Source organism: Lytechinus variegatus, chromosome 1 (genome assembly GCF_018143015.1).
Source record: "Lytechinus variegatus isolate NC3 chromosome 1, Lvar_3.0, whole genome shotgun sequence".
Classification (NCBI taxonomy): domain Eukaryota; kingdom Metazoa; phylum Echinodermata; class Echinoidea; order Temnopleuroida; family Toxopneustidae; genus Lytechinus; species Lytechinus variegatus.
In genome coordinates this window covers 19,493,482-19,510,064 of record NC_054740.1, presented here as the reverse complement: position 1 = coordinate 19,510,064, position 16,583 = coordinate 19,493,482, and the positions used below count along the sequence as shown (strand labels likewise).

General features: G+C 37.1%; 1 protein-coding gene across 2 annotated transcripts in view; it reads right to left on the bottom strand.

Moving 5' to 3' along the window:
• LOC121408430 (E3 ubiquitin-protein ligase HERC2-like) overlaps positions 1 to 16,583 on the bottom strand; it is a 73,697-nt gene that overhangs the window by 32,431 nt on the left and 24,683 nt on the right. For both annotated transcript variants that reach the window (XM_041599909.1, XM_041599916.1), the window contains exons 16-36: positions 16,318 to 16,546; positions 15,590 to 15,944; positions 14,864 to 15,057; positions 14,363 to 14,518; positions 13,069 to 13,263; positions 12,470 to 12,655; positions 12,139 to 12,230; positions 11,116 to 11,805; positions 9,778 to 9,979; positions 8,882 to 9,108; positions 8,394 to 8,567; positions 7,977 to 8,113; positions 7,202 to 7,554; positions 6,646 to 6,821; positions 5,936 to 6,128; positions 5,063 to 5,257; positions 4,162 to 4,346; positions 3,173 to 3,323; positions 2,475 to 2,674; positions 1,723 to 1,941; positions 1,083 to 1,242 (exon numbers count right to left, since the gene is read on the bottom strand). In XM_041599909.1, coding sequence (XP_041455843.1) covers positions 1,083 to 1,242; positions 1,723 to 1,941; positions 2,475 to 2,674; positions 3,173 to 3,323; positions 4,162 to 4,346; positions 5,063 to 5,257; positions 5,936 to 6,128; positions 6,646 to 6,821; positions 7,202 to 7,554; positions 7,977 to 8,113; positions 8,394 to 8,567; positions 8,882 to 9,108; positions 9,778 to 9,979; positions 11,116 to 11,805; positions 12,139 to 12,230; positions 12,470 to 12,655; positions 13,069 to 13,263; positions 14,363 to 14,518; positions 14,864 to 15,057; positions 15,590 to 15,944; positions 16,318 to 16,546 — 4,669 coding nt within the window. The remainder of the gene's footprint in view (positions 1 to 1,082; positions 1,243 to 1,722; positions 1,942 to 2,474; positions 2,675 to 3,172; positions 3,324 to 4,161; positions 4,347 to 5,062; positions 5,258 to 5,935; positions 6,129 to 6,645; positions 6,822 to 7,201; positions 7,555 to 7,976; positions 8,114 to 8,393; positions 8,568 to 8,881; positions 9,109 to 9,777; positions 9,980 to 11,115; positions 11,806 to 12,138; positions 12,231 to 12,469; positions 12,656 to 13,068; positions 13,264 to 14,362; positions 14,519 to 14,863; positions 15,058 to 15,589; positions 15,945 to 16,317; positions 16,547 to 16,583) is intronic.

Below are 16,583 nucleotides of genomic sequence, written 5' to 3'. Positions count from 1 at the left end.
CTCTGAAAACATCATTTGCAGCTTATGTAATCTTATTGTTAATGACGATAGAACGTACCTTCTGAAAATGCCTGTGAAGCCTGTATCGGAGAGTTATTAGTGATTGCTTGGCGTACTAGTCGCCGTTAGTCTGGCGCACCTCTGCATACAGTGTTCGCAGAAAACTGCAGTGCAGAGCTCGCTTCAGAGTAACTGTCGAGAGACCCGAATTCGATGTTTTCTCTCTGCAGTATCTCATCAGAATTCTTAGAGAAGACGAAATTACATCCTTGGTTTTCTTTGTTTTCCTCAAGGTATCGATCGACGGATCACCTTATGGGGTTTTGTACACAAGCTACCGTACCGTGCTGAAATTGCCGGTATATGCCACGACCGTGGCCATATACCGGATTACATAATTGCAATTGACCAATCAGAAGCCTTCTCTCATACCACCCATCTTATATATGAAATTGTAATATATACATGTATACAAATAGTATACTCTTGGCTTATTGATGCTACTAGCATACAGCCCATTGACATCATACACCAATGCCAAGAAAGACGAGAACACATTTTGATGGGCAAAGTCAGATTCTGACATGCCACTTTAATGGATGGATATAAATAAGAACTATTCTAAATTTATCACAACATCAATCAATATCAATATTGGTCTAAATTTATACTTCTTCAAGATTGAGTATATAAACAACCCAAGTCCACCTCTTTGCCAAGCTGAGATTAGCATGGGATACTGTTACTAAATCGTCCCATCTTTACACATGACTGGTGACCCTTTCTTGTGCTAAATGATATACATCTATCCATGTAACTCACCAACAAAGAAAATTTATGAAATTATGAAACACCCACCTGTTCCCCGTTGCATTAAATTTAACATTTGTGGTAATTTTGCAATGCAATGGTAACTTGCATGGAATCCTTGATTTTGATTGGCAGTGGATCAGCATTACCATCATGGTAGTTACTAGAATGGAAAAGTTACCATAATATTATCTTTTATGCAACGGGTCCCTGGTGGTTCAACAACATAGCCTACAAAATTTCCAGAATTCAGTATAAAATGAGTTACTTACCATGTTCCACTGAGCTTAGTGTACTTCCACTGTTATCTCTGCTCATTGAGCCTCGATGGATTCTGAAACCATTAGCAGCAAGGCTGATCAACTGACTCCACATATCAAGAACAGCTGGAGTCAAGACTAACTTCTCAACACAGAATGGGATTGATACAACCTGACATGAGAAAATACAAACAATCATCAATCTTATTTGTAGATATTTAAATCAAGGATGCCTAAAAGTATTCTAACAGAAAACTAAAAGGTTACAAACTAGATAGATAAAATTCAAATCCCTGTCAATATACCATAATCCCCTCCATTAATCTTTATAGAGTGGGGTAAAATACTATGTCATCAGTTTCTAAAAAGATTCTTTTGTTTTATTGTAAATATTGAAAGAATAAATTTCAATTGTGAACAGAATTGGGCAAATTATAAAACGTTTGAATTGCAATATAAATTGGCATAAATAATTGCGGTGGTTTCTTTCAAAGTGCAAAGTTGTGGCCATTGGGAGAGCAACCAAAATTTGAACACAATTATCTAAAAAGCTTGTTTTGGAGACCAGCCAAGGTTTAGGACAGCTTGTAAATCAGTGAAGACATGCACATTTGCATGATGCTAAAAAAAGAATAATACAGGAGAAACTTACTGGTGATAGCGTTGAGATGCGACAGACTCTCCACACTCTTTGACCTTCAAACTGAACGGTCAATCTTCCATTAGCAGCCATGCTGACCAATGTCCCTACTCCATACTCTTCATGTTTTACTTGACCACCTAATCTTGGACGGTCATCCACTCCTCCTATCATGGCTAGAACAGCCATCACTTCACCTTGATAAAAACGGTAGGATTCATGTTCTCCAGGCTAGAGAAATAAAGAGAAATCATATTCAATAAAAGCCTTCAAAAGCACTTATGAAAAAAATCATTGAGATACACTGCCATTCAGACTTTAACTTTTTGTACTTTTGCTCTGAATTTTAATAGTTGACATAACAAGTTTATAACGTAACATTTCATAAAATAAAATTTAATTCACTTAATATCTGATAAGGCAGGGGAGGGGTGGAAATATATACTTAAATGTAACTTTATCAGCTGGTAAAGAATATCACTGAATTCTATTCTTTGTGGTCTATTGTCTTCACTTGTCACGCAAAAATTAAATTCTTGCAGAAGACATTTCACACTTTCAACATCAATTAGACTCTAAGTATCTGTCAATTTAGAGTGATAAGGCAATACTATCCAGACAAAAATCCATAACTCCTTAAGAAAAGAATATGAATCATTCAGATTTTTTTTCAATCAGAAGTGAACCTTTACATAAAAGAATACATTTTACAACAAACTTTTACTTGCAACTATAAGGAAAAGGTAAATGATTTGTGATTTTACCTGAGGGCCAGCTTCATCTGTAACCATGGAAACCACTCTACAGAGTCTCTGATTGATATACTTGTTGATGTAGAGATTCCATGCTGGTAGCATATGAAGCTTCCTAAGTAAGAGGACAATCTCCTCAGCTACGGTGCTGGCAAATGGTGCAGTCAGGGAAACCTTAGCTTTGCTTCCAGCCTTGGGTTTCTTGCCAAACTCTGATCAAACAACAATAAACAATGAAATGTAGTAATCAATTGATCATGAATAATTTTTTTTTGTGCTCCCGATGGATCTGAGCCTCATACAAAAAAAGCTTTCTTGCTCCTTGCCTCTCTCTTCCTCTCTTTCCATGCACTCTTATCTACTTTCTCATAAATCACTGAAAACACACACATATTTTTATTATTTGTTTTTGTATTTCCTTTCCATCAAAATATGCTTATTTTTAATTCGATATTTTTGTTTTGTCTTTTTGTGTGTATGTATTGTGTATCTAATTTCAGAAAAAATGTTATGTATAAATCTATACTATTATTTCTTGTTATTTACTGAAGTTTCATCTCAATTTTTTGTCAAATTTTTCTCCGTGCAATTCATCCCATACTTCATTTCCATCTGTTTGTTCCCTTTTCTTCTTGAGCTCTGAGATGGATGAAACCACAGAACAAATTAAATGCAATATAAAAAAAGCTGAATTGAAAACAGGTACCTACCATATATAGGAGAGGGTGTATCTGAGCAGCATGTTAGCATACAGGTTCCAAGGACACCAAACAATCTTGAGACAAGATCTTCAGTTCTGTCCTGGGACTCATTCTCAGACCATGCTGGTAGAACAGTCTGCAGAAGACGCAAGCCTAAGATCTGAAAAGATACATACTATACAGGTTAACCTCAATATTCTAATACCACCACATTTGTGTGTTGCTATTTGCAGATTAATACTAATTCACTTTTAATGGAGAGTATGTCATGATTGTTAGGATATTATAATCTTCTTAGTCACCATCAACATCATCATCATCATCATCATCACCATCATCATCACCATCACCATCATCATCATCATCACCATCACCATCATTATCACCCACCATGATTATCACCATCATCATCATCATCACCATCATCATCATCATCACCATCACCATCACCATCATCATCATCATCACCATCACCATCATTATCACCCACCATGATTATCACCATCATCATCATCATCACCATCATCATCATCATCACCATCACCATCATCATCATCATCACCATCACCATCATTATCACCCACCATGATTATCACCATCATCATCATCATCACCATCATCATCATCATCATCACCATCACCATCATCATCATCATCACCATCACCATCATTATCACCCACCATGATTATCACCACCATCACAACTATCATTGGTGTAGCCATCATTGTCGTTAACATCATCATCATCACCATCATTATCGCTATCACCACCACCATCATCGCCGTCACTGTCGTCATCATCACCATCACCATCACCACCACCACCATCTAACCAATATCCTCATCATTGTCAATCATCTCTATTATTCTTACTAATAATCATCTCATTATCGCCCTAAATCACCCTCATCAAGACAGTTAACATCAAAACTTGCTTGAGAGTCATGTATATCAAATGACATAGCTGTGCTTAGTGGATGTCTTCAAACATTTCCTACCTGAGTAGTAATATTGAGTGGTTGAACTTGATCAGCTTTGAGAAGGCTAAAGAGTAGATCAATCCATGATGGTGTACTCAGTGCTACGGATAGACCTGAACATGATGAGATGCTCTTGATGAATCCAAGACTACACCATTCTTTGTATTGCTGATGAGCTAGGATGCTTGCCAGTGGTTGCTCTCCTGGATATGGCAAGGATTATGTAACAAGGAGATATGGTCAATATTTAATATTAATGATTGTAACTATTTTTTTGCACAATTTGTTATAGACTTACAAATTGACTAACTTTTATGCTACAGGGCAGAGAACACATAGAAACACCATCACAATGAGAAAACGATAAATGGAAATTCTGCGACACAAAAGCAATCATCACAACTCCTCTAGATTTTATCTCCTTTTATACAATTTTTCATTGCACTTGAAAATACATAACTGCATTGAATTAATTTTTACAAGAAAATTAAATATTTAAAAAACATCATTAGAAAACACATTTATATGGAAACACGACAACTTTACCCAAAGTAAAATAGTTCCTCTGATATTTTGGTGTAGAGTTGAAGAGGGTAAGATTCTCCTGATTTTCAACAGTTCAACTTTTCATGAGCGGAACAGGGAATCTACATGAATATAACAATTTCTAAAACTGACATCTCTTGAAGATTTGAAAATGATAATCTTTTTTTGGATATCACTAACCTATGTTTGTGTAATTTAAAAAGGTCAGAATGTAATTGGACAAATGCATATATTCCCGGTTGAGCATGAGGTGGTCAGATACATTCACGATAGTCCCCCTTACCACCTCTATCCATCCTACTTCCTCAACCCAAACTTTCTCCACTTGTATCATATAAATGTAATCATACATAAACCAAATTGATTTACTGACCATTAGTTGGTGTGGCTGCAGTGGTTCCAACACTGACCAGTGACTGTAACTGACCACATAGTACCCTGGTAGCATCTCTTTGGACACTATCAGCATGGACACCACAGCTTAGGGATAACAAGCGGAGGAGGCAGATACAGCAATGACGGATCAGATCAGTGGGCATCATACACTCAACCAACATCTTACTCTCAGCTAAGAGAAGGACAATAGAAGAAGGAATATATAATTGAAATCATTCTTAAAGGAATTGACAAGAAAAATCGTAAGTCTCAAGAATAGTACAGATGCACGAGGTGGCAAAGATGTGTGAGAAAAAAATAAGCTGAGCATTCCTCAAACAAGATTATGATCTAAATTTGTCAAAGCAAGATAATACATTCTAAGGTAGAAATTTGAAACAAATCAGATTTGGAAACATTCAGTTGAAAATATACACATTGTAATACATCTTTTTGTCTTTATATTCAAATTTAACATGAATTGCATTTAGGGGGACAATTACAAATTGAATTCTCATGAAATACAATAGAAATGAACACATGACGATTGCATTACTTGGTAATTTCCATTTTGTCTTTTCCATAACTACAAAGATGTGCCTTCATGAGCTTATCTGTGTGGGTGATTGCACAATTGGAATGTTGAAAAGTTATCAGAACTTAGGCTACAAGCTCTATAATGATAAAACTACACTTCTCCATAAGTTTGAAGATTTCTCACAAAATGTTTTATCATTGCAACTGCTGGAATTTGACTTTATCACAATAGTACCAGTAGTAATTGAATCACTGAACTCTGGTGAATCATGTAAGTTCTATGCGATAATCTTGTTCCAGTATGCAACAGGTAACTGAATGATGTTAACCTTACCTGGATCAATGATGCAATCTTTCTCATCTTCAGTTAGTTCCATCATAGGAGGTGGACCAGCTAGCTTCAGATCATACTTTCCTTCTTTACCCATTCTATAAGAGTTAGTGCTACCAGTATCCCACTGGACTCGTATCCAACCATCTTCACCTAGCTCTCCTATCACTCGACCTTCACTTGGAGGTGGTCCATCCTAGAATGTGGATTAGAATTGGATTATAATCTTTCTAGAATAGATAAAGAATATATGAATATATTCAAAACTATTATTGACTAAAAACACAAATATCTCTGCTCTTAGACTGACAAATATCAAGGCTTTTGAAAAATACAGTATCATATATTATTTAGTCAAATATTTCTGAAGGAAGAAAAAATGTAAAATGAAACACTTTTTACTCACATATTTTAAGGTTGAAATGAACAACACACATTCATTTTTCAGTAAAATGAATTAAAACAAACTTTTTTTCTATTTATCGAAATCAATAATACAATCAAAGATTCAACAAAATCCAACTATATAGGAATCTCTTTTTTAGAATTATCATGTGGAATGCAAAATGGTGAAAGAACCAAAAACAAGAATAGCAATTATCAGAGCTCTTTGTTTTCGAAACAGTTGAAATCATGTCCCTTCACATCATTCCTGACAGAGTTCAAAGGGGCAACATCCCTGAAGAAGATGAAAGTTTGTAATGTAATCTGACCTGATCACCCCACTTCCAATCCTGTCCTCTTACAACCCTAGTACCAATCTTCATCAGAGCAGCTAACTCAGGACCACTGGTAGGTACAGGAGCTGGCTGTGGTCGACTACGTGTCTCTTCAAACACTGTGTTAGGAGCTGGGCTTTCCTCCTGCTCTAATCTACCTTTCTTAGGACCTGTTAAAAGATAAAAAATAGAATAACAATTCATTTAGGAGGAAGAAACCAAATGATGGCTTATAGGAATCAAAGTACATCATATTCACAATTTGACACATCAGCAATGAAAATTTCAGACACACGAAAAGTGGAAATTAGCAGAGAAAGTATCATACTTCATTGGAGGAAAAATTGTCACAGAAAAAAAAATTATGATACAATTTCAATTCAAAAGATACCCTAATACTAAAAATTAAACATTTTGAAAAACTTCTTAATTGCTTTATTGTACCAAAAAAAATGTTGAATTCTTAATGTCTCTTGCAAATAAAATAATCAACAAAAAACATCCCAATCCGGTTATCATTTTACCAATGATGAAACAAAAAGTAACTCACCAGCTAGTCTGAGTAGTGACTGTAGTAGAGCCAATAGTCCAGAGTTGAGCAGGAGACTGATACCACTTGCAGGCTGCTCCGTTGTCAGAAGACCAAGCATAGCAAGAACAAAGCGAGCTTGAGGAAGGGTTCCTAAGGTCATGGCCTTCTCATCTTCACTCCCTAAGGGTGTTCCTAGACCACCCTGAGCCATGGGTTTGGTAGCATGACTATCAAGACTCTCCTGGGTCTCTAGGATGAGGGTTCGGAGGTGGTCGATGGACCATCGGTTCAGTTTGGCAAATGAGGTCTGGAGTACGATGCGATCGTAGGGAGGGATCAGGTTTACATTGCTCAAACAGTTCCAGGAGGCACTGAGTAAAAAGGAATTTCACAGATATGAATAAGGCATGTCAACTGTTTGGTGATAACTGTCCATAGACAACCAAATGGCATTGATTTATGGAATATACCCACTTGCGTAAGCGATTTATCTTTCATTTTAAACTAGCAAACATGGGATCCAAACAGGAGCTGCATTAAATGTTAATGTTTGTTTTTTTCTTACGTGCACTGTACTGTTGACTGTTATGTATCAAAATGGTAAATAAAAACAAATATCATGGCAATAATTAATGATAACCACTACTTATTACAAAGTTTGCAAAATCATTGAAGACTCAATAAAAAAAATTATATTACATCTTTTTCTATAACGCTGACCATTTTTTTTCTTCTCTAGATTAGGCTTACATAATCATAAGATGATGGAAAGTTGATATCCTGGATATCTTACTTTGGATCTTTATCTGGTTCAAGTAGCCCCTGCCAGCCACACAGCATAGCATAACGTACTGAAGGGATGAGATCTTGTTTCTTTAGCTGAGCTATCATGGCTTCAGAACCTTCTAGTCTACATTCAGCTCTCTCCAACTGAAAACAGAATCAATCATTACAAATAACAGTGATAAAAACATGCATGACCTATTAACCAGAGCCAAAGAGAGCATAAAAGACTTCACAAAAAAGTGTAATCATTTGTATTACTGATGTGGATTGAAAAGTCACACCATTGTCCAATTCAATGTTATCACATGAAAAGGCTCTGTTACAATTTTTAATAGGGGTGGGGACAAGGAAGTCATCAGAATTGCATATATTCATTCAGCAGATACAATTTATACACGATTGGCTATATGGATGAAGGACATACCTGACAGTAGAGGGCTCTCCTGAGTTTCTCAACATTGACATTCTCTGATTGTATAGCAAACTCAATGATCTCAGTCATGAGTGCTGTCTGGGAAGCAGAACCTGTCATACGTTGTCTCAACCATTTGAACTTACGAGCGCTGGTGATGGCATTGGCTACTGATTTCCAGGAATCCTACAACACAACGAAAATAGATGTAATGTTGTATCAATATCAGACAGCGTGTGAAAGATCAAAAGCACATTGTAGAAAAAAAGAATCATGAAAATGGCTTCACATGAAATATTTTAGGTAAAAGGCTCTCTAAGACTACAAGGGCAATTCACAAACAGCTAAAATCAACTTTTCAAAGCTGTAGACCAATGAAAATACATAGAAGATTTATGTCATCTTGCTTAAAATTGATTTTAGAAGTTAGGGAATATCCCCCTTCCCTGATCACATCGTTTGCAGGAAACCTGGAAGAATAAAGAAATGTAATAACCTACCCTATCTTTGAGTTTCCTTTCTGTCTTGCCATGTTGACTTGGTTTACCAGGGAAGATCTTGACCACTCCACCATTAGGAGCCCCTGCCGGTGTGGTAGGGCCTGTGGTAGGTGTGGTAGCTGATGTGGTAGATGTGGTAGATGATGTCATCGAGTCTGGTTCATCAGATGGATCACATTCGGCCTTGAGCTGGCTCTCTTTGTACTCCTTGTCTCCTCTTGCTCCTCCTTCAACAAAGAAAGCATAAAAGTTTTCAAAATTACTCTTTAAACTGCGAGAGTGGAAAGGAGTCTTGAATTAATAATTGTTTAGGCGGTGTGAATTTTTTTTTTAAATTCAATATAATCTTTAGTTCATGACCAGCAAAAGCTGCGCATACTAATGTATGCCAACAAAATATAGGATAATTTGTCTTAGTTGATTCTTTTTGAACCACAGAAATTTGTTAGACTTAGAAGATCTATGTAAATGACACATGTCTTGCATATTCTGATCTTAATATATGCCTTGACTAACAATGATCATAGGTCAAATTCATGCAGACTTACTGTATGTCTGTCTATCAAAGTTGAGGATGTTATCTCAAGGCTCGGATGATTATCGAAAAAGAATCCAAAGAACTAAACTATCAGGACTATCCTCATGTCATAATTAACTTTGACAAACACAGAGTTGATCAAAAGTAGAGCAATGCTTATGTTACAAGGTGTTTGAGGTGCAGCTTTTTATCAATTAGTACCCTAAGGTAAGCACAGACCTTTCATCACTAAGTACATCAGATAGAACTTCAAAGGCTGATGGCCCACTTGGTGAACAATAGCAAGTATGCACACTGGCGTTTTACCCAGCTCTCTACTGTTGATCTTATAGAACTGACATTTGACCTTTGACCTTACCTGCAGAGGCTGCTGCTCGTTTTTCTCTGATCATTCTCTGTACAACCTTTTTCCATCTTGGTGGTGTGTTAAGAACCTTGAGACGTGATAGAGCCGACACCTCATTGGCAATGGCTGGTCGGAGCTCATTAAACAGAAACCTTAGTCTCTCTATCACAGGCATGCATAGTTCTTCATACCCTATAGACTTCTCCTGATGAGTCTAAAGACAAGACAGGGGCATGAATGAGAATCAATGTTGGGCCAATTACACTTTCTTTAATACATGAAATCTATTTTTATGCCATGTAAAATGAGTCTGTCACTAGCATTTACATTCATATAGGAGGGGAAAATAATTGTAATAAAAGTAATATTTAAATCAGAGATACATATAGATAACTTTAAATGGGTTGCGTAATTGGAATCAAGTCTATTGATGATGTGGAAGAGGTTCATCGTGTTGAAGGATTGCGTAGAAGAAATTACCAGTTGTCTCACGATGTATCAAACGTCGCTTTCCTACTAAGTTTGATACATCGTGAGACAACTGTTTATTTCTTCTACTCAAGTCTATATTGTTACAGGCTATTCAACAGTATATGAAAATACATACTAAGCTCAGTGCCTCAGTTTCATCTCATCAAATATGTTCACATACAAGAGAAGACATTTCAAAAGCACTTTCAGATTATGAGCAGGTTGTTTATATGAGGGATTATAGTAGATTAAGAACTCATTGTCTTGCTCAATGAAATGATTTCATGACAAGTTCAATTTCTATAAGTAGAGAGGGCCAACTGCATATATCCTGAATGAAAAAGGTGGTCATTCTTTGAAAAGATTATAGAGGTGCTAATGATGATAGTACATGTAGAAGCACTCAACTTGCACTACAACAGTATAGATCAACTACATACTTTACACTTGATGTAGTAATCCCTTTGGCAGATAAGGGATACCAAAGGCTAGAGCTTTCATTGTACAGTCTAGATAAAGCCGTTTACTATGAAAGAATCTGATGGACCCTTTACAAATCATAGGGAATGTGAGTCAGCATGAAAAGAATTATGGAGCAAGCCGTCAGTAATATTGAAAAAAAAGAAACTATTTCAATTGATTACACCCAGAGCAGTTTTCCATATGACCAGCTCTTCCTTTTTGAGGCAACCATTTGCCAGGATCTTGTTAAAAAAATCTTTAGAATCAGTTATTTACCCCATTGGAACCACAGTTTATATAACAGAACCATCCACTTTGTATTCTCAACGATTTAACTTTAGAACATTCAAATTTAGACTAGTGCAACTCCCAAGAAAATGAGTTTAATGCAACTTAACATTGGTAGAATCAAATTACCTTGACAAGATTGCGTTTGGCCTGGAATGCCACCTTACAGACATCAGCAATGGATCTTGGTACAAAGGTGTGATGATGTCTGTGTACAACCGTTGGGACACCTTCTGTCTGAAGACTATGTTCTACTACAGCCAGAGCAACATGTCCTAGATCATGGTGCTTGAGAATACAAGCCATCAACAGACGGCAAACTACCTCAATGCTGTGGGTTGGTGAGAACTCAATGGGTAGTGTGTGATGATGTGAGCGACAGTATCTATCACACTGAGCAAGGAATGTCTTCACATTGATGTCCTGGAGACGACCTTCTGCAAGGGCCTGCAGGAAGGGTTTGGCGATGTCCGCCTGTGAGGCGCAACGTGAAAACGACTTCATGTTGTCTTCTAGTTTGTGGAGCTGTGGTGCTAAACCTTGCAGGGGTGAAGTCATCATGGATGGGGTCTGTTCCGCAGAACGGTCGGATTCACTCCCACGATCAAAGAAGCTGGGTCGCTGGCCAAGCTGCATGCCACTACTGAAGAGACGTGACTTGAGCCATGTCTGGTACTCCACCTCTGGAGGTGTGAGAGGAAGGCTCCTGGCTTGATGGCAAGAATGAAGGCCAAGTAAAAGTCCCAGAGCTCTCTCGGTATCCATCAAGGGAGATGAAATCACACTGCTGGTAGACATCAAGACTTCATCCTGCTCAGGCTACGGGGTGGAAGATTGAAATAAACAAATATCATACATTTGTGTTAATGTACCTTGAAGTTATATTTTATATTTTCAGTTTTGAAAGCAGTATTGATACATACTACATGAATGGCTCAAATATATATGCAATCTGTACAGCTAAATCCTTTGAACAATATTTGCTACTTTCGAAATTATACTTGCTACTGAAAGGCATTAGGAAAACACTTCTTAAAGCATGGTAACAAGCTCCTTTCAAAGAAAAGTGAAAGGAATAACATTTGTTTAGTGAGTCATCATCACAATACAATAATTGGGAAAGATGAATTTTGAAAATGCTTGTTAACTCACCTCTACATACACTCCAACAAGATACTGTTCTCTTAGCTGGAGCACCTCTGGTGATTCATGAGCAGCATGGAAAGCCTCTGTAGCATCCCGAGCTGCAAGAAAGCAAAGCATGTAGCACAGTTTATATGTACCTAAAATTAAAACATCTCTACCCTTCCTCTGGGATAAAGACGATGACCATCACCAGCATCACCACCATCACCATCATCATCACCATCCTCCCAACCTCCTGTAAGGTATCACTTCCACAAGAACCTGCATCATAGTAAACCACAGCCTATCACTACCACCACGACCACCACATCACAACCACCAACATTATCATACAAACCTGCATACTGCTGTAGGGTATCACTTCCACATGGAGCTCCTTCATGAAAGTCTTTCAAGTCATACACCTTGCTGTCGATGACAACCCACAGCCCACCATCCTTGTTATGGTTCTCAAGATCTGCTTTACGGATCATTGGAAGCTCATCAGGGGAGTTTGGTTCAGATGGTAGACTCACAGGCGTTCCTGGGAAAGTTATTTAGTGAAGAACTTGATAGAAATTGGGAATATCAATGGAAATTGTCCTACCTTATCGATGGATATTACAATGGCTTAACAACCACCTCATTCCAAAGACTTCAAGTTCATCCAGCCTAAGACCGTGGATGTCACATATTTATTCAGCAGTAAGTTGCCTTGCCCAAAAACAAACAACAAGATAATGATAATAAGAAGTTGAAATGACTATAATAAAATTGCTCCAAGTACTGAAATATATCTTGAAAATTTAGAATTCACTGCTTTACCCAACTCTGAAAATCAGTTTTTAAAATCTGTTCTTGAATAAGAATATGTCAAATTATTAAGCTCTGAGATATTTTTAATGTTTAAACACTTAGGGAGAACAATACTGAAACCCTGCACAGAGGAATACATACTAGTAGGAGCAGAGAGACCAGGCCAGGCTAGATCATCAGAATCCTCTTTCTCAAGAGCAGGAGCTAAACGATTGAAAGAATCTAAGGTATCCAAGAGACCAGATAGAACAGTGACAGCTCCACAACGCTGGATGATCAAAGGACATTTGGTCTGGAGCAACACCAAACAGGTCACCAACTCGGGAAGCAAAACACCTACAAGCAAATATGTTTCAGGGAAAAGAGTATTAGTGTTTTCTAATTCATATCAATAAATGTAAAATTGATATCACACTTAGGCAAGGTATTATCATGTGGCTGTATACATGGGTGTCTCAAGGCTAATGAAAGATATACAACTAGATCTTTAATACCCATCAAGTTTCATTGCTATTAGACAACAATATGGTTTAGAATTGATAACTTTATAAGTTTAAGATTGACATTTTGGATCAATGGGAGTACAGAATTTGTAACAGAGTTCGGAAGAGCATACATGTATATTAGACAATGCATGACACAAAGTCATACAGTTTTCATCCTTATTTAACTGGGTGGGGGGTCACACTGCCCCCTCCAACAAATTTCATCACTACGCCGTTGCGCGAATATCATTTTTACAGCACCACTCACTAACTTTTTACTTTCAATTCTTGCACAACTTTTGAGACCAAAAGTTGTGATGCCCAGGTATGCTGTTCTGAAATTACGCAACATTTTGTAAGTGTATGTCAGACCCAAAATTGCTCAAAAAACGTGATTCCATGGACTACGTCAGTGCAATTCTGTATTTCAACCAAAAATGCAGGATTATTTTTACATTTGAAGGTTTAAATGGATTCATTTTATGCTATTTATGATCACAAAAGGTTCCACAACAAAGAAATACATAAGAATTGAAAAACACTAAAATACATAGGAAGTTAATTATGTTTTGACAATTTTGTGGAGATATTTGTTAGAAATGTGAAAATTGTTACTTTCACCAAAATTAGCATATAAACTGAATTAAAGGCAAAACATATACATAAAAAAATTAAGGGGACATTTCATATGCTTATTTGCATAATTGATTTATATGAATTTGTAAAAATATTTGAAAATTTTACCATATAGTCTTGTAGTTTACAACCGGCTCTACGCGCATGCAAATTTTTGTGGCATTCCCGCAATCAGTGGCAGAAATCTGAAGGGGGGTCAAATTGGCCCCCAACAGCAGTATATCCTGGTCTGAAAAAGCCTAGTTAAATAATGGTAAAAGAATTATGTATACTTCAGTTAGAAATGACAATCAATGAAATTCTCTCTCCCTTACCTGATAAGTCAGATTGAATGATGTCTGCTACTGATGCAAATTGTTTGGGAGATCTTCCAGCAAGGTTAGTGGCTGTTGGCATGATGTCTTTGATATGCGTTACTAGTAATGTAATGTACTTCTTCAACAACGATCCAGCACCTAACAGCTCTGCATCTGTTCATGAATTACAAAGCATATGACCAAATGAAATGATTTTACAGACTTAAAAAAATAATTTATTCTCAAACAGCACAAATGAACACTTGGTCAGTGGCATCAAACAATAATCTAATGATATTGCTGAAGCAATGCCTGTGGGAAAATGTATCTTATAATTAATCTTTATAATATGGAAGAATGCCACTTACGATTACAGAGTCTGAAAATCATCTAGAAAGACCCTTTTCCTATATGAAAAAGGTGTTTTCTCTGGCATAAAATATGATGAAAAGGTTTGAATTCAGACTTGAGTCTATAAAGTGGCAGCCCTGAATGTGGAAGAAATATCATTCCACTTACCAATCCCTTGAGCGCAAGCCTTTTGTTTCTCTTCCTCGTAGGGGAATAGTGTATGAACCAGGAGCCGCTGGAACTTAAGAAGGAGCTCCAGGGAGGTGGATTTGACTCCAGATGATTTATCAGGGTGGGGCTCCATCTTGTTGAATTCAGCCGAGAGCTCCTGGAGCTTTGATAAAGTCAATGAAGAAGCATTCCTGGAAAGATAGGGGAAAGTATAAATTGAAATATATTCTTCTCTTATATAATTCTTCAAAACACGATCATGATTTTCTTTAGCTTAGATAAAGGCAGTAAAGAAGCATTCCTGGAAAGATGAGAAAATATATTAATTGAAAAACATTATCCTTGCCTATATCATTCTTAGAAACATGGTGATTGCACTGAATTTAGATAAAGTCAATGAAGATGCATTCTGAGAAACAAAATGAGAAAAGCATTGATTGAAAAATGTTATCCTTCTTTATACCATTATTTGAAATATGCTATTTCCCGGTACATGAGGTTGCAAATAGGACTTCTTACAAGAATTTGCAGTTTTATGGATCATTTCAAAATATAGCCAACAGAATAAAATTCTTCAACATGGGATAAAAGTATATACATATTACAAATCTAGAGATGGCAGACAGGGACTAATCCTTTAGCACACAGATAAGAAGATCGGTTAGGCACAAAATAGTCATTCAACTTTCTTAGAACTTTTTGATTCCGTCAAATTGAGCATACCTCAATAGTTGCTGGACCAACTGAAGCAACGGAATACTCATACTGATGCTCTCATCATCACTGGCTGCCACAGCGATTGCCTTCCTCTTACTATGTCTCCTCCTGCCTTCTATAGGCACCTGATCTCCAGAATCCCTGGTAACCTCTGGACCAAGATGCGGTCCATCCTCCTCCTCCATCTCAGCCTCACTACCAGGGTCTGCAATGTCTTTTTCTCTCTGGTTCTCCATTTGTCTGATTTCAGCTCGTATAGCAGCATGGAGGGCTGATTCCAGGCCTCCATCCGCCATCAGACTTCCAACCAATAGGTCCATCATGAAGCGACGACCGGGTGTCATTGAAACGGTTTCAGTCCCTGTATACAAAACATTTGAAAACATCCCATGATAAAGGTTATTTGCTCTAACTTGTGCATGACCCTTCAATGGCAAATAAAATTTGAAAGTTTATGATGTAATAATCATCTTCTAGACCTTTTAGAGGTCTGTTTATTGCTATATTATGATTGATATATATATATTATTCTTAACAAATCCTAAAGGACAAATATGAATTTAGTTTCCAAGAAAGACATTACAAAAGAACAGAATGCAATAAATTATCATGATACAATAATTACACAACACAAGAAGTAACAAAATCATATACATATATCATGGTTTGACACATATCATGTTCTCAACAAGAAAAGCTAGATAATTTGAGAAAAGACACTAGCAACAACCTACCTCCACTGGGCAGTAGAGCAGATAGAGCCTTTGCCCTTTCCTCAGCAGTAGGAAGCAGCATGGACCATCCTGTCTGTAAGGTAGCTTGTGCAGCATTCTGGACTGTGGTAATGATTCCTGCTTTACTAGCAAGCTCTACTATCCTCTGCTTCAGGTTTGATAGAAGAGGACTCTTAGGACCTAGTCCTAGATGTTCATGATCCTGGCTCTGACTGATGGCTACATGAAGCTGTAAATAACAATTCAAAGTTACATCCCATTATACT